Genomic DNA, 22,539 nt, shown 5'->3' on the forward strand with positions numbered 1-22,539 from the left:
AACCTGGGACCTTCTGCATGCAAAGCAGATGCTCTGCCACTGAGCTATGACCCTTCCTTAGTATATTTCCCATAACTGTGAATTATGCTGCCTGCACTTGTTCCTGTGCATGCATGTTGAGAAAGAGATTCTATTTATCCCTCTATGATGATCCCTCCATTTGTGGAGGCCGTGCCCATGTGAGCAAGGATCATATTTCTGATATATATTTCACTCACAAAATGATTTTTCTAGGAACCTTAGCAAGAAAGGATTTTTTAAAATTAATATTGCTTTAGGAGATCATTCTTTGCACATTGGATGCGAACTGGAAACATTCCATGCAAATCTATTTAAAAATCATTTCACTGAAGGATAAAGGCAGAAAATCCTCCACCTTTGAGACACATCTTCCATTTAAAACTATGGCTATTCACACTATTAAACTGAGGTTTCCATCAGGGATGGGCAAATTTGTCAATTTTGGCTTGTCTCAGTTTCTAGTTTTTCCACTCTTTTCAGTTCTCCAAAACAATGTTTTTTTTAAAAAAAAGGCCTCCTGAAAATTCACCAGCATTTTAGTGTGATTCTCCTTACATTTTTTTTGCAGTTTTGCCTAATATACACATTTTTGCAAAGCAATTTCCCCTCCTATAACACATTTTGTAGGTTATTTTCAATAATGTATGCATGTGTGCAACTTATAGCTTCTGCAGAGAATAATTCCTCTTGACTCGTATTTAGATCTCTCTATGCAACGCCATTAATGGCATTCCTCATTGCGTTATCTTGCCTTGTGTACCATAGCTTAAAGCCCTTCGAAGGAAACAAACAGTGGTTTGTTAACAGTGGTTAACATGAAAGAGATGCAAACAAGCAAAGATTGCAAAGCAAGCAATTTTGACAAATTAAAGCTATGTAATAGGTGTGTTGCATTTGGTGTTGAGCCGTTAGTGGAGAACTCGTTGCTTGAAGGCAAGGCAAGCCCTTGATGAATATTCTGCCTTCATTTTCCCATTCCCATGCAACCAAGCCCAGCTCTCCAAACACATATAAGGAGAATTATCCCATTCCCACATCACAGGGGGCTCTCGGTCTCCTCCAATCTCTGCTCAGCTGTCTCTGCTTGTTAACTTTTGCCATCCTAACTCTCATCCTCCCAAGGAGCCACAATGAGCCGGCAATTCAGTTCCAGATCCTTTTCAACAGGTGGAAGAAGGGGCTATTCTGTTTCTGGCAGTGGCTTCCGAATGCGCAGCAGCTCAACTTCCATCGTTCCAGTTGGAGGAGTGAGAGCTTTCAGTGGTGGCTTTGGCAGCAGAAGTCTCTACAGCCCTGGTGGAAGCAAGCGGATATCCCTGGGCCTAGTTTCTGGTGGTGGCGGAGGAGGTCATTTTGGAGGAGGTTTTGGTGGAAGAAGCGTTGGGGGTGGTCTAGGATTCAGCAGTGTTAGTGCAGGTTATGGAGGCTTTGGTGGTGGAGTAGGCTTTGGCAGTGGCTTGGGCTATGGCAGTGGTGTTGCCCTTGGCAGCCATGTTGGAGGCTTTGGTGGTGGTGGATATGGCCTTTCAGGCCCTGCTCCCTGTCCAGCACCAGGGCGAATCCACAATGTTACTGTCAACAAGACCTTACTGGCTCCTCTGCACATGGAGGTTGATCCTGAGATCCAGAGGATTCGGGTGCAAGAGAGGGAACAGATCAAGACCCTCAACAACAAATTTGCCTCTTTCATTGATAAGGTAAGTTGGAACAGGGAGAAATTTGCTTTGCAAATGTTTAGAATTGTGCTATTTCAGTGCATGGATATCCTGGTGAACATATAACAGTATAAGGAGGAAAGAGTCACTAGGCCTGAAGCACTAAAATGTAGGTGTTCTATTCCTTATAGTTCTAGGGCAAGGACAAATGACTTTAATCTATGGATTTAGGTTAAACGTTAGGAACCATAAGGGTAGTTCAGCAACGTAATTAGTTTTAGGGATGTTGTAGAATATCCTTCTTGTCCAAAGAAGATTGAACAGAAACCTGTCAGGGATGCTAGAGGTATAAGAAGGACATCTTGTCTGGAGACAATGGCTTCAATGTGATGAGTAGTCAGTTTCCTTCCAACTCTGCCATTGTATCTATGCATACATTTGGAAAAAGATAAACCATATCTGACCTCACCTAACTGATAAATTGTCTCCGGATGTACAATATAATTGAGATTGTGATTTTTAAGCTTCTAAAGATGGAATACATACCATCTGGGTGACTTGGACCTTGGGTACCATGATCTCACTTCATCGTTTTCATGTCCCTGTAAGCAAGATTTAGCTTGTGGGCCACACTATTGGTTGGACATACTTAAAGACTTGATTCCATGGTTTGCGTTTACCTGCTTAGGGAAGGGCATATAGTAGTAACATAAAATGGAATGGGTTAAGTTCTCAGTTATAACAGTGCATGTGTAAGGATCTAAATTCACTCCACAGCACAAGGGCTAGGAAAGATCTCTGCTAGAGATATTCAAAAGTCATTGATGGTACTGGACTAGATTGACTGTTGGCTTGTTAAGGCAGCTTCTTTAAATCAACATGTTATGCTAACATTGAACTAACACTATTCTAGTGTTTCAGGAAATCTTGCAAGCAAATGTAGGATCAGCAATGTTAATTATATTTTCCTTATAAACAGGCAATGAGTCGCAAACCATTTTGATTCCTCAATGGACATTCATATGCAGAGCAAGTAGTTTGGGACAAGATTTAATTGCTGCTTCTCAAAATTGCATTTTGTGTTCCCAGCGTTCTTTAACTGCAACTGAATAAATATAGCTCAGTTGGACTTCACATGAAAGTATATTTTAAGCAGCAGGTTTTCACAAGTGTAGAGCATGCTGGGTGAAATGTAAACTGAACTCTTTGCACCTCTTTTATTTGTTTTCTCTCTGAGGTATAAACTTTCCACATCCAAGGCAATTTTGATGGGTGAACTACTTTTAAACAACAAATGCCTCACATGCATTCCAAATAGAATGGAAATGAAATTTCATCAAGTCAGCAGTTTGCAAGATTTCAGAGCTAACGCTTTTGAATTTGGAACCGTTTCAGATGTTGCTTTTGCAATTTATGATTGAGAGAGTGACTTTTTAAAAACAACAACAACAACAATATACATAAATATTAAATCTTTGATTAATTTTCTAGCAGCAACATCAAAGGTCAATTGGTTAAAGCCAGTAGCGAGGATACAAAGAACTATGGTTCCAGTATTGGTGCCTATGGGGTGGGTTGAAACTAATCAGGGAATTTCCAAAGCAGTTTGTGATATGGCATGGAACTTATCTGGTTTCAAGAGGTCAGGGAAAATAAAAATATCCCTCTGGCATAACCAGTCCTCGGACACACCTAACATAGCTTTTTCTGTCCAAAATGTATACTGCATCTTTCCAGAGCTTGGAAAAGTTACTTTTTAAACTACAACTCCCATCAGCCCCAGCCAGCATGGCCACTGGATTGGGCTGATGGGAGTTGTAGTTCAAAAAAGTAACTTTCCCAAGCTCTGCATCTTTCCCCCTCACCTCTAACATGCTTCAGTCCAATGGTATCCATGTTAGGCTACCACCTAATTGAAGAATCTTAGGCTGAAATCCTGCCCACGCTTTCCTGGAAATAAGTCTAATTGTACTGAATCAGGTTTAGTTATGAACAGGATTGCACTATTTATCAGTGGCTTTTATGCATTTTAACCCATTAAATCGATCTGCATAAACCGTCACATGAATAAAACAATTATTTGCTTTTCGATTATAGTATATGTGTCGCAGCAGCAGGCACCATCTGAAAAGAGGCATATCTTCAGGTATCTAAGGGAAAAGGGAACACATCTTCTAAGACTGGTGCCTGCCATCTGTGGTTTTTTAAAAAATAAGTATGGATACTAAAAGTTTAACTTTTTTTTAATTAAAAAAGGTGTTGCCTCCTTAACTGATTAGCAGCACATGCCTGCTCAGCAACAATAAATAATGGACTCATTTTCAGGTAGCTGGAGATAGATTGCAATCGAATCAACTAAATGCTGCAGCCCTGTTCCTTAACTGAGAATCTTTAAGAAACTTCAAACCTGGAGAAACTAATTTGCCTTTCCCCTCACATTTAAGCTAGGAGAACATAGTGGGTAATCCTTTCACCAACTTCATTTCAGTTGTAGTTCCCAGGGATTTTGGCAGTGGTGGGGTAAGGCTTTTGGTCTTTTAATGAGAATGGGAAATGTTGCTGTTTTATCTTTCAAAACATGGACAGAGAACCTGTGGCCCTCCAGATGTCGTTGGCCAATGGTCAAAGATGATGGGAGTTGTTGTTCAACATCATTTGGGGGACTACAGGTCCCCACCTCTCCTTTAAAGGAAGGCAACTGAATTTTTCAGCATCTCATATACCATGCCACGTAGGATAATCTAGTTAGTACAGAATGGCTACATAAGTATGGAATAAACATAAACTTGCCAAAGGCCAAGAAGTGAGTACCTGTTTGATTTGCATATATAAACATGTGATTCAGTGCCTTCCTAGATTGTCTGATCTGAGATATTCTCTGATCAGATATACTTGTTTTGAGTAAGGTTTTCATAGTAAAAGTGAGAGGACATCCTTGCAAAATCCACTGATTTATCAGAATTTTCTATCCCTGAGATAGCCAGCTAGTAACTTTGGCTGGTGTACAACTGCTGTCATGCTACTAAACATTTTCTGGCTCCCTGTAGTTTGATTGCCTCCTTTCAGAGATTTTTTTTCAATATCTAAAATATGTCAGTCTATTGTCTTTCTTTGTTCTCCTTTCTTTGATTATTTTAGATGCTTCAAGGATATGTATGCATTTTTCCTTTGTAATTTCAATAATGATTTCTTGCACATTTAGGAAAATCAATAAAATTATTTGAAAAAGGATATCGTTCTAACTCACTTTAATCTTATTTTTTCTAAAAGCCCAAATAAGCACATTCAGTAGTATATCATACAACACTTTCTGAGCCATTCCACTTCAGATCAGAAACTGCATTTCTGATCACTCCTCCACATTATGCTGCCCTTGCACATAGAAAGCAAGAGGAGGATACTAGTATAGTCATTTACAGAAAGCTTTGAAAATGGGGGATCATTCAAACTTGTCAGTTCCACCCCTAATGAAGTGGAATAGTCCAGGAAGGGTTGTGCCACATGACAGTTCTGAAAACATAGGTCAGCTGAAGAGAAACATAACTTCTCCTTGCTATATTTTCCCCATGTTCATCATTTTTGCAGTTCTTGTCTGAAGCCTTTAAGATTTGTCAGCATCTTCCAGATGGACAAATTCCAGCAATTGTAATGTAGAAGTCATGTCTTGTCTCAGTTAACACTAAATCTGATATGTAACTTGTCAATTAGATTCCAAAACACTCATTCAGAACATTTCACTTTGGGATATTCATTGCTTTTCAGAAGGCTGACATGTTGCTTTAACAAAGTCATTAGGTAATATATATCTATAACTTGCAAGAAGAACTTCATTGCTTTTCAGTTTTAAAATGTAAATAAAGTAAGAGGGCAGATACTTTCCTAACTTAGCAAATGGAAGTGGACAGAATCTATAGCTGTATTAGACTTCTATGGTCAGAATAATTTAAATCAAAGCTACTGAAGACCCCCCCCAAAAGTCTGCAATTCTGTTCCCAGAAACCTAGGAGTAAGTCCCACTGAAATCAGGGGAACTTACTCCTCAGTAGACATGCATAGGATTGTGCTGTAAGACAATTTAACCACACTTCTTGATGAAGGAAGGAGTATTTAAAAAATCCACTGCACTGCATGGCGGGGTATCCATATTATGGTTTCTGAGCCACATGTGATAGCTAGAACACTGATTTTAACCACTGATTAGTAAAATGTAAATATCAGTGTTTTTGAAATATAGGAACGGGGAGAATTTCAGTTCACACTTTCTGAAACAAGATGTGAACTGAAACACAGCCATCATTTCTCTCAATTTTTCAATGCAGCCCTCCAGTCAAGTAATGTATACAAAATGCATTTACTAGAGTAAAGTGTGCATATGAATGCATATATTCATTGAAATTAGGGATGGGGGAGAAATTTGATTCAGTTTGCATTTAGAGACAAAACACAGCCATCTTTTTTTTAAAAAAAGCCACTCTTATCTGAAATTTGCAATGCAGTTTTCCAATCAAACAATGTTTACAAAAATGCATATATTGGGGAAAGTGTGCACAAAAAGGAATATATTAGTACTAATAATGTACAAAATGCATTATATGATGAGAAATAGCTTGCAAAAATGTGCACAGTCAAAGCTGCCTACAAAAATGTGTTTAGTAGGAGAAATGTGCACTAAAATGCTAAACAATTGTCATTAAATTTATATATATATATATATCACTATATATATATATATATATATATCACAATGCTGCAGAACTGAATTTAAGACTGGAAAAATGAGAAACTGAGACAACTGAAATTGACAGGTTTGTCCATTCCTAGTTGACACAAAAATGCATTATATTCAGGAAAATTGCTTTGAAAAAATATCTAAGGCAAAATTGCACACAAAATGTGTATATTAGGTAATGTTCACACTAAAATGCTGATGAATTTTCATGAGGACTTTTTTTAGGAAAGAAATTGCAAACGGATGTGGAAATATGGAGAACTGAAGATCGGAAAAATGAGAATCTGAGAGAAAACAAAATGGAAGAATCACCCATCTCTATTGAAATGCTAGACTCAGTTTTGAATACTTGTTGAACACAGATGCTGCACTGGGAAAATGTTGTTTGAAGAATGACTAACAATTCAGTTACATATATACACATATGAATGTTGAATTTGGGTGGAAACAATTCAGTCTACTCCAGCCTGCTTGTTCTGTTGTGGCTACAATAGGTGGGATAGACCAGATATAGAGTCAGGAGGTGTGGATGTTTGTGCTGAACATGGGCAGAGCAATCCAACTCAGAGGAAGCCAGCTTAAGTTGTGTTGGAGCAAGAGAAGCTGGTGTAAAGTTCCTCTGCATCCAATTGCCATTCAGGAGCCTCTGGGTTGGCTGAACACTGGCTAAGCTGGGAGCTGCGCACAGGGACCAGAAAGTAAAAGCCTGCTTTCCCAACTACCCCCATCAGGGAGTAAGCCCTCTCCATTGACTTTACCCCCGGCATAACTTTTGTTTGGATTGGGACCTGCAGGAGTGCTCTGAACATGGGTTGGATGTGGTTTAAGTCCCCTCACCTTGGCTCCCCCAGCACACCCCAGACGTGCCCCTTTTCTGGGCCTTACACTGGCTCCACTTGCACCGGTCTCAGCTGACCTGGTGTGCCTCTGCTGAGCTGGGCTGAGGGACTTATGCTGGTGTAGCCCAGCTGAGCCAGGACCCAGCTGGCTGAGCTGGATTTTCCCTGCATCCAACTCCTGTTAGCTTGGTGTAAATGAGAGTTGGATTGTGACCAAAATTAATGAAGGATGAAGCTGGAGGTCCAGTGATTGCAGGCTTATGCCTCCTAGCCCTATCAGGATAAGAAAATGTAGCTAAGAGAGTACTTCCCTTATTTGTTTCCCAACAAATATATTGGACAATATACTGATCCAGCCATTCTCACATTAAAAACTATGTGCACACCTAAAACACAAGGATGGATTTGTATGTAATGTGAAATATGAACCTTGAGAGCCATGGGGTGTGCTTCACTCTCAGTTATGTGAAGCATGTCTTCTTCAGAGGTTCTTGGGAATCCACTTTCATAATTTCTTCAGGGTGCTCTGTCCATCCAGCCAGGATCTACCAAACCGTTTCCCACAGTCTTTATGTCAGGGATGGGTAACCTGTGAGCCTCCAGATGTTGCTAGAATACAATTCCCATTATCCCAGACCATTGGCTATGCCAGCTGGGACTGATGGGAACTGGAGTCCAACAGTATCAGAGAGGCCATAGGTTCCCCACCTCTGATTTATGCCATCATTATTCCATCCATATGCTTTCATCCAGGTACTTGATGCTCCTTGGAGATGAAATGGTGCCAGTAGCCCCCACAATGTCCCTTTAAATTGTACTCAGTTGTAGATCCAGGTGTCAACCCTGAGAACAGCTTTGGTGGACAAGAGTGCAGGTTCCCAATGCGTTGTATTTTTCCACAACCATGTCACATCTGAAGTCCAGGCTTTGCATCTTCTCTTTACCCCCACTTATCTCTGAAAAAGGGAGATACAAAAGCTTTATTTTAGACATGGCATAATTGCCAAAGAACAGAAAATATGCAGAACTCCACACAGAATGATCCTGTGCAGAAGGTGAAACCCAAAGTCAGTCTCAGTTGGGTGTATAATTTCACCCTTTCTAGTTGTATCTCTGTGCTGATGCTTTTCAACAGCAACAGTTTCTAACTGCTTCTGTCAGAATTGAATCCCTCCCTTTGCAAGATGTACAGCAGCTGTGAGGAACCTTTGGCCTTCCAGATGTTGCTGAACTCCGACTCCCATCAGCCCCTGCCAGCATGGTCAATGACCAGGGTTGATGGGAGTTGTAGTTCAGCAACTTCTGGAGGGCCAAAGAGTCCCTCCACCTGCTATACAGGGCTCTGGGTTCTCCCCATTATCTCCTCAATATTTTGTGATGTTCCCTACATCTTTGCACCAAGCTTCAAAAACCATTATCTGATTAATTCTTACAACATCTCCTTAGGCTCAGTTCCTTATAATTATAATTCTTGTTGTACAGATGAAGGAGCTCAAATGGTGAGATAGATAGTCCTTCGCCCAGGGCCATCTGGAAAGTCCTTGGCAACATTCCAGTATGCATTCAGTTCCCACACTTTAAAAGCCAGTATTACGGGAGTAATTTGAGAATGGGTTGAACTGAGCATTGAGTTACTGTTAGGAAATGAGTTTGTGTGTTTGATATACTCCTTAACAGTGATAACATTTTTAACTGGAAAGCATTTACCCCCACCCCACGCAACCTCAACCCCCCGTATAACCTGTTTGCTCTCACTGCAGTGGTTCTGTGATCAAGATTTTATAATAAAGAGCTCTTACTAGATAGAAAACATTACTGTTTTTTCACTTTCCCAAATCTTCTTTGAGCAGATCTTCAATAATGACCCTCCAGACCGGTTTGTATGTTGCGGGTGTGTTTTGCAACATGTTATCAACACAATAATAGTGTAGTCATGGTGGATTTATACTGGACCATCCACAAATCATTCCAGTTTATTAACTGTTCTGCAATGCTTCCCCAGCGTTATTGCATTTGCTGCCATCTTGCACTACAACACCACAAAAGTGTTTGTGTGTGGGGAAATAAACTGGAACATTTGTGGTATGAAAAGTTACAGGATTTTCAGGAAGTTATGGGGCATGCACCAACTGGAATCTGAACAGTATGTCTGCCCTAAAACATTTGCAAGAGCAAACAGTATTGAAAGCAAGATGATTTATAAGTGCCTCAATACCACCATGAGCACAAATCATCATGAATACACAATAAAAAGGACCTCTGCAGGGGCCCTAAAGCATGATGTAGACTATATCCTATAAAGTGAGCCAGTGTGATGTAATGGTTAGAGTGTCGGACTTCGACCTGGGAGACCAGGGTTCAAATCCCTACTTAGCCATGAAGGTCACTAGGTGACCTTGGGCCAGTCACTGCCTCTCAGCCTAACCTAACTCACAGGGTTGTTGTGAGGATAAAATTGGGAGGGGGAGAATCATGTTTATACGCCACCCTGAGCTCCTTGGAGAAAAGGTGGCACATAAATGTAATAACAAATAAATAAATAAAGTGATCCTCCAAGTTTATGTACAACAGAAATACAACCTGGACTGCCACAGTGTTTTTAGTCAGACACAATTATTCAATGTTTTAATTTGGTGTTATTTTTTTCATCTTTCACAGAAGCTGTCTTGGATATCAATAGAAAGGCTGGGTGTAAACTTTTAAATAAAAATAGTACATATATTCCAAAGGGATTGCATTCCTTTAAGAGGATTCCTTGTTAGGTGCATTGGCCATCCTTGGGGAACTAGAGTTCCTAGAGTTTGTTGCAAAATAGTAAAGAATCTTTAAAGCAGATTTGGTTTTGTAGGATAGGCAGGCACACCTTAAAATAAAACAAAACAAGATGCATTGCAGGTAGTACAGTAGGGCCCCGCTTTTTGGCAGCCCCCTTTTCGGCATTCCGCTAATACGGCAGTTTTCAGTTAGAGTACGGCTCCACTCATACGGCACTTGTTCCGCTTTTACGGTGTTTTCCAGGCATCGGGCGCCATTTTATTGACGGAGTTCCGCTTTTCAGCGGGTTTTGCTTTTCGGCGAGGGTCTGGAACGTAACCCGCCGTGTGAGTGGGGCCCTACTGTAGTCAAGAACAGTCCTGATCTTTGGAAGAGAGGAAGGCAGAGGATAAAGGAGGCAACAGAGACAAATAGGCTTTCAGTCTGCTTTCAGTCAGTGCAATGCATTCAGTTGCACTGCACTCTCATATTTTCCAGTAGTGTGAATTAAATGTGATAATATATATTGTCTTGAAAAAGCATTTATCATTTTAATTGTCCTTTGCAATCAAATTTCAAAATTCAGTGTTTTAAAATATCACAGTTCAACCTCTTCGAATGTTTTTTTTAAAAAAATGTCAAATATTGCAAAGTTTTAAAATTGTATATAACTTCATTTCCATTTCAATTGGCCATTTAAAATGCACTGATGGGCAGGAAGGAAGGTTGAAAAAGGTTGTGCCTCTCCTGGTATTTGCATTTTGTGAGCCAGTCCAAAAGTACAGGTACACCCACGGTGGTATAGTCCTATTACAGGACTATAACACCTCCAAATGCATATGATGGATATTTTAACACAAGGTCAGAGACTCACCCTATTCATTGTACGACATGATAAAACAGCTCCATCTGTGAATTGACTCTGTTTTGCCCTTCAGAGGAAGCTGCCTTGAATCAGGCCATTGGTCCATCTAGCTCAGTATTATCCACCCTAACTGGTAGCAGCTCCCCCGGGTTTCAGGCAGGAGTCTCTCCCAGCCCTCCCTGGAGATGCCGGAGATTGAACCTGGGACCTTCTGCATGCAGAGCAGATGCTCCACCACTGCGCTACGGCCCTGCTCTGCTATCAGGTAATATAACCACACATCTCTTCTCTACTATTTCCCTGTTGTGTTCCAGGTGCGATTCCTTGAGCAACAGAACAAAGTGCTGGAGACCAAATGGGACTTGCTCTACCAGCAGGGAACTCCAGCTCTGAGGAATAATCTTGAGCCTCTTTATGAGGCTTACATTGACACTCTCCGAAGGCAGCTCGATTCCCTAGTCGGTGATAAAAACCACCTGGACATAGAACTGAAGAACACACAAGAGCTTGTGGAAGATTTCAAGAACAAGTATGTGACCGTGTGGGGTGGGGAAAATGTGTCCTTGAACTCCTAGCTTTCCTCTTGCTTGCCCAGATGGGGCAGAGGGTGTTGTGCGTGAAAGTAAAAATGTCAGATTTTTGCATGAGTGGGATGCAGCTTACTCTACAAATAAAAGAGTGGCATCCATTGTTCTGTCCAATTTGCCTCAGGCCCTACCCACCACTGGCGTGTGACCCCCAGAAGGTTCCCTATGAGAGAATATGGCCCTCAGACTGAACAACATTCCCTACCTCTGAGCTTCTTGGAGGGCTTTTCCTGTCATCAGCAGTTAATTTGCCACAAGGCTAGTGTGATCCCGCAGACCACACATTTTCTAGGGACAAAGCACTCTGCCAAAGCATGGAGCTGCCTGTAAGATTGTCAGCAAGTTACTGTCTGTCTCTTGGCCTCATCTGCCTCACAGAATTGTTATGAAGATGCATACTGTAAGATCTGTATTCCAAACATGGCAATGACAAAAATATTGTATATACTTAAATGATGAAGATAATAATTAATACTTTCCCCTGCTTCCAACAGATATGAAGATGAAATTAATAAACGTACAGCTTGTGAAAATGACTTTGTGGTGCTCAAAAAGGTAAGGGGCATTATTTCTTATATGTCCCCATCCTAAATATTTGTTTATTTATGTATTTATTTATTTATTGTATTTATATACCACCCCATAGCCGAAGCTCTCTGGGCGGTTTACAGTAACTAAATGTTTGTATTCATGTACCCTCCTGTAGTGCTAGAGTAATGATGGCACTCATATTGTGGTCGTCCACAGTCACTCTTGTGCAAAACCTAGACAACATCATGGTTTGCACTGTTTGACTGTTGAAGCAGTCAACATTAGAGCTGACATGAAATATTATGTCACACACCTGCAAGGAAATATTTAAAATGCTCATCTATAGTTCAGCTCTGAATGAATTTTGATTGTTAAACTGAACTTTTGATAAAATGTAAGTTCAGCTCTTGAAGTTTGTTCTTAATGAGTACGTCCACAATGGTCAGTTTTGCTCCACCCTCATATGTTCTGAAGTCCTTACCTAATATTGTGTCCTGTTGCAGGCATTGTTCTACATTTAAACTCTGTGCAACCCTACTTATGCTAAATAATAGTGACTTTATGTTTCCTCCGAAGGATGTGGATGGCTCTTACATTCATAAGATAGATCTGGGATCCAAGGCTGATTCCTTGACTCAACACATCCAGTTCTTAAGAGCACTCTTTGATGAGGTAAGGATCTTCCCCTCTCTATCTACTCCTAAACTAACTTCATTATCCCATGTGTGACAAATAACTGCAGTTCAGACAAGAGATTCCATAGACAGATTTAATGCACTTCATCAAAATCATACCCACTGACAACCTGTTCCCATAATAACTTGACTGTGTTAAAAATAGCTATAACTCATCCAGAAATGAACGTCTGTCTTTCAGCCAGTCATTATTTTAACATAAGCTAAACTAATTCGTGTCCTTATGAGAGGATGGGATGGGAGGATTCCTGGGAGGGATGTACTATGTTGTTACGTGCTCCTTGTACAGAGGCACATGAAGGTCAGGTTGCCAAGCATCAGAGGTCAAGGACCAATTTCCCCCCTTACAACAGTGCCTCCAAACACAGCCTCTCCTCTCCCCCATATAAGTGAATGGCTGCCTTTGTTACGCAGCTGATGCATGGGGAGTTCAGTCCTGCTTTCTGCAGCCGCATCTCTCCCTCCTCCATACCTGACATCACATATTATATCAAATGTAGGGTAGGTGGGTGTGGCTTGGGGGGAAATGGCCTCATGGACCCAATGGGGAGGCCTGGTGGGCCAAGTTTGGCCCATGGGCCATAGGTTCCCCGTGCCTAACTTACATGGAGGCAAATAAACAGCCGCCCCCCACAAATTATAAAAATCCCTAAAACTTCATTAAGAATTACAGATCAGCTTCAATAAGATCACTAGAAAACACAGCAAGAAATTAGAACAGGGGAAAAAATTGGCATGGGTGTGCAGATGATACAAAATTGGGGGTCACAGCTAATACCGTGGGAGACAGAAACAAAATTCAAAAGGGACCTTGACAGGCTGGAGCATTGGGTGAAAGCAACAGAATGAAATTCAGCAGGGATAAATGCAAAGTTCCACATCTAGGAAAAAGAAACAAAATGCACAGTTATAAGATGGGGATACTTAGCTCAGCAATACGACATGTGAGAAGGATCTTGGAATTGTCATTGATCAGAAGCTGAATATGAGCCAACAGTGCAATGTGGCTGCAAAAAAGGTAAATGCTATATTAGGCTGCATTAACAGAAGTATAGCTTCCAAATCACGTGAAGTATTAGTTCCCCTCTATTCAGCACTGGTTAGGCCTCATCTTGAGTACTGCGTCCAGTTCTGGTCTCCGCTCTTCAAGAAGGATGCAGACAAACTGGAACAGGTTCAGAGGAGGGCAACAAGGATGATCAGGCGACTGGAAACCAAGCCCTATGAGGAGAGACTGAAAGAACTGGGCATGTTTAGCCTTGAGAAGAGAAGACTGAGGGGAGATATGATAGCACTCTTCAAGTACATGAAAGGTTGTCACATAAAGGAGGGCCAGCGTGCAGGACATGGAATAATGGGCTCAAGTTGCAAAAAGCCAGATTTTGACTGAACATCCAGAAAAACTTCCTAACTCTTAGAGCAGTATGACAATGGAACCAATTACCTAGGGAGGTGGTGGGGTCTCCGACACTGGAGGCATTCAAGAGGCAGCTGGACAGCCATCTGTTGGGAATGCTTCGATTTGGATTCCTGCATTGAGCAGGGGGATGGACTTGATGGCCTTACAGGCCCCTTCCAACACTACTATTCTCTGATTCTATGAAATAGATTCTGTGTGAAACCCAAAGTTAGTCATGCTCAGAGCAGACCAGTTGAAATCCATGGTCCATTAATTTTAATATGTCTACTCTGAGTATGACTTAGCTGGCAGAAGAGCAGGGAGCTCACTTTTTTAAAAAAAGATCAGGTGAAATCCTTTTCTTTTCATCAACCACAAGTTTCAGTTACATTTGTAAGGTGTCTTTAACATTTATTTTAATGGAAAGGAAGGATAAGAATACTTGGAATAAATAAATAAATACCTGCATGTGCCGGAAACTATAAGGTGTAATGGCCAAGACTGGGGGAAAGGGTTCTTCACTTGCTAACTGGAACTCTTTAATAATCCCCACAGGAACTGGCTCAGGTACAGTCACAGGTTAAAGACACCAGCGTCATCCTACAAATGGATAACAACAGAGATTTGGATCTGAACAGCATCATTGCTGAAGTCAAAGCGCAGTATGAAGATATCGCCAATAGGAGCAGAGCTGAAGCAGAGGCTTGGTACCAAAACAAGGTAAGAGTTCTTTGTGATGCAGAACAAGAAGGTTCACCAAAATTTGAAATTCAACAACCTCTCTGAATTTGACAGTAAATTTCTGAACTGTTCCAAAATTTTCACTGGAATTCAAAGTTGAATTCAGTCCCCCTGTCGAATTTCAGAATCCCTGACATTGGCTACGTGTAATTAAGACAGCAAATAACTTGAATCAAAATCTTAAATCCAGACATCGAATTTCAGAAAACATATCAGATTTTATGGGTCGATCATTAAAAAAAATCTTCTGAATTCTCAGCGTTTGAAGAATATGAGTACAAATAAAATAATTTCAAATTGGCTGTATATATGACTTAAGTAATCACCAGTTGTTTTCATTAGCCAATGTTTATCTTTTCAGGTGGTGATTATGCTTCATCCCAAAGTTTTTAGGAAAATGAAATGAATAGTTTGGCACACAAAATGAACCACAACTGATAAAATACCTTTGTAACATGAAAATCCTCTCTGTTCTTTTTGGGGGGGGGGGGAGAGCACTGAAATTGTTAAACTATTCACCCCTCTTGGTTGTTTTGATCTGATCGTAGCATTCAGAAGCATAAATCGTTTAGCAATTTCACCTTACTATTAGAGACCTGATGGGGAGCACTACTCTAAAAACATATGTGATGATGATTATGATTATATCCCACCTTTCCTACAAGGAGCTCAGGGTGATGTACATGGTTATCTCCCTCTCCACTTTAACCTCACAGCAACCCTGTGAGGTTGGTTAGGCTGAGAGACAGCGACTGGCCCAAGGTCATCCAGTGAGCATCATCAGCTGAGTGGGGCTTTGAACTCTAATCTCCCAGGTCCTAGTCCAACACTTTAATCACTACACCACACTGGGTCTAGAAGCAGTTCTTCTTCTATGTACTGGATGGATATATCTATTTCGGTGGGGCCAATGTCATGGTTTCTTCAAATCCCAAGATCACCCTCCCCAGATAGTTGATGTTAAGGTGGGAATGAACTAGTTATTATAGCAGTTCATACTAGTTGCAGAGAATGCTATATCCATGATTGCCTAGTTCACACATTATGCTTTTTTACATGAGTCCAATCTCCAAGACACAAAGGTTTTTCCCCACATACAAAATATATTTGTGAACTGGTCCTTTGTTAATATAACAGCTAGATGACGGCTTCTCACTTCGAGAAAAGCAAAAGATATTCAGATATTGTGGTTTAGTACAAGGATATTGAACCTATGGCCCTTCAGATGTTGTGGATTTCAACTCTCATCAGCCAGCATGGTCAACTGTCAGGGATAATGGGAGTTGTAGTCCAACACTGGGATGGTCGCAGATTCCACATCCCTGGTTTAGTATATCCAGAACTTTCTGTGTAGAATCTGTGTAGAAATATAGGTAGTTAACTTTTCTTCGTAAAATTGCAACAAGCTGTCCTGCCTAACGGATGCAATCTGCTGCAACCAACTGAAATCTAGCTGAATACCAATTCCTTTACGATATATATATATCTACCAGCACACACACACATCAAGAAGAACTTGTTGATATGATTTATTTATGACAGATATGATAATTGTTATTTTGTTTTGTGGATATCAGTTCCAGGAACTCCAAATCACAGCTCACAAACACGGCGATGACTTGAAATCCACGAAAGACGAGATTGCAGACATGAGCCGGATTGTCCAAAGACTTCACGCTGAGATTGAAATTGTGAAGAAAGCTGTAAGACATGACTTCTTCCCCTCTCTGTAGCCTGTGGTCAACCAATTTACTATGACAATGAGCGGTTTCATGAGGTTCAAGGTTTCATCTCCTGTAAAATGCTGTAGAAACCTAGGACAGCTCATCCTGGACATATTTTGACCAATTTACAAGATATCCAAATGATTCCTCCTGATTTCTCTTACCTGGCTATTTGTTTTTTTATACTTATATATCCTGTTCTTCCTTCAAGGAGCTTAGAACAGCTTACATATGGTTCAGTGTGTGCGAGTTCCATCTAGGAAACTCACAGATCCAGACCTGCTAGCCTCATCAGTAGAACTAAATAATATGCCTCCAGACAGTTCTCATATATCCTAAATAATTGAACACCTCCCCTTTCTCCCAGGATCTCACCAGGTGTTACGGTTGCAATTATCAATATTTGGGTACATTTGTTGGTTTAGGAAAGGATGTGGATTTAAGGAACAGTGGGGGTAGGGTGGGGAATGGAGGGCCATGGAACGCCCAACACAGCAGGCAAGGCAATAAGTAATAGAGAGGGAAAGATGGATGGAGTGACCAACAGTGGATCTTGCAATATCAGATATCGAAAAAATCTTTCTTTAATTTTTGTGTGAGTGTTGAACTGTGACTTTGTGATATGATAGAGCTGGCCATAGCCAACAGAGTGAAGGAAAGATCCAAACTCTGCACTCATAGTTTCTTTGCCCTGATTTTTGCCTCATTCACTTCCCTCTGGACACAGCCAGGAGCACCACTTCAGTACTGCTCTGTTCTCATAAAAGCAAAAAATGCATCCTTAGTTGTAGCAAGCAGCAGCATCACCAATGACAGCAGCAATGTGAAGGTGTGTGGAGGAAGCACAATGGCAAATTGCTGCTTTCAGGGTTGGGATGTAGGATATGTGCGTAGAGTCAACCTTGAGTGTAGTTAGAGAAAAAGTGGTCCATGATGCTAAAGGAAATGTAATGATTCTGACTGTCAGTGCCCTGGACAGCAAAATCTGTCGGGTTATTTTACTGGGGCCTGTATCATCAAAATGAGCTCTGGTAAAGTCTGTAAACTCTTAGATTAAAATATCACCAGATCTACAGTTGCCTAGGGAATTGCCAGTGTTGATCCCTTCTCTGTCTTTCACAACAGTGTTTGGGGAAAGACATAAGAAGCCAAGCTACATGATAACCAGTAACCGACGAAGGCATTCCTCCTTTTCTTTTTCAGGTTAACGGTCTGCAATCTTCCATAGCAGAAGCTGAGCAACGTGGGGAGATGGCCCTCAAGGATGCTCGGACAAAACTGCTTGACCTTCAGACTGCCCTACAGAATGCAAAGGACGAGCTGGCTCGCCTACTGCGTGACTACCAGGAACTGATGAATGTGAAGCTGGCCCTGGATGTTGAGATTGCCACATACAGGACACTGCTAGAGGGAGAGGAGAGTAGGTAGGTACAGAGGAATCAAGACATGTCTTGCTAAAAGTGGATCCAGGGGTAAAAGGTGCCTGGCATTTGGTGGTCAGATGTTTTGAAAGAGACGTTTTTTTCTGTTTCGACTAGGAACATAGGAAGCTGCCTTACACTGAGTCAGACCACTGGTCCACCTCACTCAATATTGCCTACACTGACTGGCAGCATCCCCCAGGGTTTCAGGCAGGAGATTTCCCCAACCCTGCCTGGAAGCACCAGGGATTGAACCTGGGACCTTCTGCATGCAAGGCAGATGCTCTGCCACTGGGCTGCGGTCCTTTCCGATATCAAGTCTATGGAACAGCCATTGCCTAGTAGGGGTGGATAGGACCTTGGAGAGTTTCTTAAGTGAAGAACGTACATGCTTGCCTACTCAACCTCTTCAATCTGTCGAATCTGCGTTTTCACAAGTGCCATACCATGTTTGTTCTATAGCTGTTAGGAGACAATCTTTCAGTGTGCCACCACCTATGCTTTGGAACTCCCTGCCTATTAACATTAAGACAGGCACCCTTCCTATACTGTTTTAGACAACTGTTAACAAAACCTTTTTCCCCCCAGCAAGGCTATCAGTCACACAACTTAGTTAGATATGCTTGCTTTTATATTAGTAATTGTTTTATATTAGTTTATGTACACTGCTTGAATTTTTTTAAGCCAAGTCTTTAACTTTTTTTCCTAAATAAATAAATAGAATCAATGTAGGCAGATGCAGGTATTGAAGCAGGAGTGGGCAACCTGTGGCCGTCCCACTGTTGCTGGACTCCAGCTCCCATAATCACTGACCACAGATGGGCGTTGGAGTCCAACAACATCTGGAGGGCCACAGGTTCCCCCATCCCCGCCTTAGGTATTGCTATGAGGCTGACTAGGAGTCTTTGAACACCGAAATACTGCTACAGGGAGGTGTGTGACTGAGCCCTCACATCCCTGGTAAAGGCCATCTCACAGTTACTGACACACTGGTGAAATGCTAGAAAGTTTCTGTATGTAGCTATTACAACCTCTGGGTACAGTATGATAGCGAAGGCAAGGTGAATCAGGAGCCACAGGGTTTTCTGGAGAGTATTCTATTTACTAGCATTGGAGGATATGGGATTGGAGGCAATCCCAGGAGTTGGTGATGGGCTAGAATCTCTGCGTAGAGCCCCCAGTTCTGTTAATTGGTTCTTTAGCCCATGCCCCAATGAACTTCTTTGCTTACCCTAATGCATTTTGAACACACAGATATTACTCTGAGTACCAGAAATATAGTGTCTAAAATTCTACTCAATATAATTTCTCTCTGGATTTTAGAGCTCTAAATTGATCTTGTATCTGAAGAAGCACTAATAGATTAGAATTCTTGATTGCTCCCATTTTTTGTTTAATTGCTGAATGACAGCATTGTGGGTGAGCAATATGCTCGCAGTTTTCAGTTCCTTGACTTTCCCACCCTCTTGGAACCCTCTTCAGTATGAATTATGTGCACATCATTCCCTATCAAGTTACCCAGCCTTCCCCAACCTTGTGTCCTCCAGAAGTTGTTGGCCTACAACTCCTCTCATCCTTGAGCATTGATCATGCTGACTGGGGCTGATGGGAATTGTAGTCCAAAACATATGGAGGGCACCAGGTTGAGGAAGGTTGAATTAAATCAGTCCCTAGAACAAATGAGAGCACCAGCCTGGTCTGGCATGATTTATTCGTATGTCAATGTGCTGTTTCTCTTTTTAGGATGTCTGGAGATTTCCAAACTCCATTTAACATCTGTAAGTATATACCTCAGCCCTTGACTACATTAGGAAGCCAGGCTCTTTGCTTGAGGGACAGAAGGGAATCTGTGACATGACTTTCTTATCCCACAGCTGTGGTCAGCAGTTCCAGCACCATCAGTGGAGGAGGAGGAGGATACAGTGTTGGAGGAGGAAGTGGATACGGCGTCGGAGGAGGAAGTGGATACGGAGTCGGAGGAGGAAGCGGGTTCAGCCTTGGTTGTGGAAGTGGCAGCTGTGGACACAGCCATATCAGTGTTGGAGGAGGAAGAGTGAGCCGGCTTAGTAGTGGAGGGAGCCTCAGTGGTTCCGGCAGCATCACTGGGGGTGGATATGGCTTTGGAGGGGGCAGTTCAAGTATGAAGACTGTACATTCCACAAGCTCCTCAAGCAAGAGAATAAGCAGCTAAAGTCCCCCCCCCACTTCAAAAATGCATGCACTAGGGATGGAAAAATCTGTCAGTTTCGGTTCTCAGTTTCTCATTTTTTCAATCTTAAATTCGGTTCTCCACATTTTTGCAGCAATCTGCAGTTTTTTTAAAAAAAAATCATGAAAATTATCCAGCATTTTAGTGCAAATTTCTCCTAATAAAACACATTTTTGTAGGCAGTTTTGACTAATGTACACATTTTTGCAAGCGATTTCTCATCATATAATGCATTCATATATGTTGTATTCACTCACATATTCATTTTATGCATACTTTCCCCTTAGATTTGCATTTTTGTAAACATGGGTTGGTTAGTGAACTGCATTGAAAAATTCAGTTACGTGCAAATTTCAAAGGCTGGCTGTGTTTCGGTTCTCATAGTGTTTCAAAAAGTGAGAATTTGATAGATTCAGCTTGAAATGCAAACTGAATTGAATTTCTCACCCATCCCCAGCATCCACCATTTGCTGCTTCAAGAAACAAAAGATTCTCCCCAATTACGTCCCCCCCACATAATTACTGGTACCTGTCCCCTACAAGCTCCATATTTCCTCACCAATGGAAGCAGAAAATGCCAAATATTCTATTATTCTGTTTATATCACTCTGCAAGCTAAAAGACACGATCAGAAAAGTCCCCTTGTGCATCTTTGTTCCAGGCACTGTATGGGGAAAGGCTTAAATATTCCCCCATATGCTGAAAAATAAAATAAATCCTCCCTAGATCCATGTGTTAAGGAGAAGAGTTTCTAGCCTAGCATTCTCCCTGGTATGCTAGTTTTGTACATACACAGGGAGGCTTTCTAATCAATGGGGAAGCATTTGGACATGCGATTGCTCACCGGCAGGCTCTTAAGTGCTACAGTCCAGGAGAAATTGCACCATGTGACATGATACTGTGGTGTATCACCTGTGAGAGTTTTTTTCAGCTCAACACTCAGTCACACAATAAAGTTGCAGTTACTTTTCCAGTGCACTCTTGCTTTCTCACTTGATACTTGATCTTTTCTATTAATGTTGGTTTCAGAGCACTTTCCCTCCGTTTTGCTAGTTGTACAGTTGCTTAACTCTGCAGGAAACAGGCACATAAGCTTGTCCCAGAATTTCTTTTTCTCTGCTTTCTCACCTAAGTGCCTCCTCCTCAGACCTAGTTTGTGGCAAAGAAGGAGGGCTCTGAAGCTAAAAGAGAAAGGAAGAAAAAAGACAGCACGAAACAACAGAGGTGCTTTCATGAACTCCTTTTTTAAACAAAAAATATTGTAAATGGCATTTTCGAACACTAACACAGTCTGTTTGTGTTTCAAATGTTAAATGTTGCTAACAATAAGCTACAATTCAAGTATCCAACAACTTCCTTGGCCATTTTACACGTCTGATGAAGTAAGCTCTTGTCTATGGAAGCTCATGCCGCAATAAATCTGTTAGCTTTTATGGTAACCCAAGACTCATTGTTGTTTTTAGAGCTCAAAGCATGGTATCTCTATAGGCAACAGGAAGAAATACGATATTTTTACAGATTGTGGTGCTCTCTCCAATGTGCTTACCTCACAAAACAGGCTCAAGAAGGCTAATCCCACGACAGGTCACTCTGGAGACCACATAGGTGAAGCAGAAGGTACTTGTCATGTCTCCAGACTACTCCAGCGGTGAGAGAGGAAAATCAGTTTCAGCTTTATGAATCTATAATGATTTATTTTAAAAATTTACCAGGAGGAAAGCCAGCTTCTCCTGCTTGTCATCCTTACAATTCTAGTGAGTGGGAAGTGAGTCCCTTAAGTCTATCTAAAGGGTTTTTGAAAGAGTCACAGCAGCCTTCTTCTGTGCCTAAGGCAAGACAGACAGAGAGAGGGAGAGAGCTGAAGGTGCTGTGATGGAGGCATCTTTGCCCTTGTGGTGTACACATGACCATTCTCTTGTCCACTGCTCTTGGATTTAACTTGGATTCCTGCCTTGAGCAGGGGTTGGACTTGATGGCCTTATTGGCCTGTTCCAACTCTTCTGTTCTGTGATTCTGTGGTCAAACCGGTCAGGCAGATTTTTGAAGCACCACATGGCTCTGCAAAATCTATTAATCAAAGGCAAAAGTGTGCACACTGGGCACTAAGGCACCCATCATATTACTGTCAGTGCTGTCAACTGTTTCTAAACAAATATTCCCATGAGTACCACGGATTGCACTAATGGAACAATAAACAACAGCCCTTGGTATTACTGCAGTTTTCAGTGCATTGTGGAGGAATGCTTCCTATCCAACCACATTAGAATAAAAGTTGAAAGGTATCTTGGAGGCCATCTAGTCCAACCCTGTCTCAACATCAGATCTGCAATGCAGGCTGCAACAACAGCATCCCTGACAGATGGCTATTG

General features: G+C 41.5%; 1 protein-coding gene across 1 annotated transcript; it reads left to right on the top strand.

Moving 5' to 3' along the window:
- The first annotated feature begins 1,043 nt into the window (after nt 1-1,043).
- Nucleotides 1,044-21,609, top strand: LOC133379498 (keratin, type II cytoskeletal 6A-like). Its single transcript, XM_061614901.1, has 9 exons — nt 1,044-1,718; nt 11,178-11,392; nt 11,945-12,005; nt 12,558-12,653; nt 14,631-14,795; nt 16,394-16,519; nt 17,744-17,964; nt 19,705-19,739; nt 19,836-21,609. The coding sequence occupies exons 1-9, from the start codon at nt 1,152-1,154 to the stop codon at nt 20,150-20,152; spliced, it is 1,803 nt and encodes a 600-aa protein (XP_061470885.1). The 5' UTR covers nt 1,044-1,151; the 3' UTR covers nt 20,153-21,609.
- The last annotated feature ends 930 nt before the right edge of the window (nt 21,610-22,539 follow it).

This window comes from Rhineura floridana, chromosome 3, assembly GCF_030035675.1.
Source record: "Rhineura floridana isolate rRhiFlo1 chromosome 3, rRhiFlo1.hap2, whole genome shotgun sequence".
NCBI lineage: Eukaryota > Metazoa > Chordata > Lepidosauria > Squamata > Rhineuridae > Rhineura > Rhineura floridana.

Excerpts from the sequence above, each read along its gene's own strand:
- LOC133379498 (XM_061614901.1), top strand. The coding sequence starts at position 1,152 with ATGAGCCGGCAATTCAGTTCCAGATCCTTTTCAACAGGTGGAAGAAGG. Across the intron at positions 11,393-11,944 it reads GTGGAAGATTTCAAGAACAA|ATATGAAGATGAAATTAATA; the intron begins GTATGTGACCGT and ends TGCTTCCAACAG. Across the intron at positions 17,965-19,704 it reads CTAGAGGGAGAGGAGAGTAG|GATGTCTGGAGATTTCCAAA; the intron begins GTAGGTACAGAG and ends TTCTCTTTTTAG.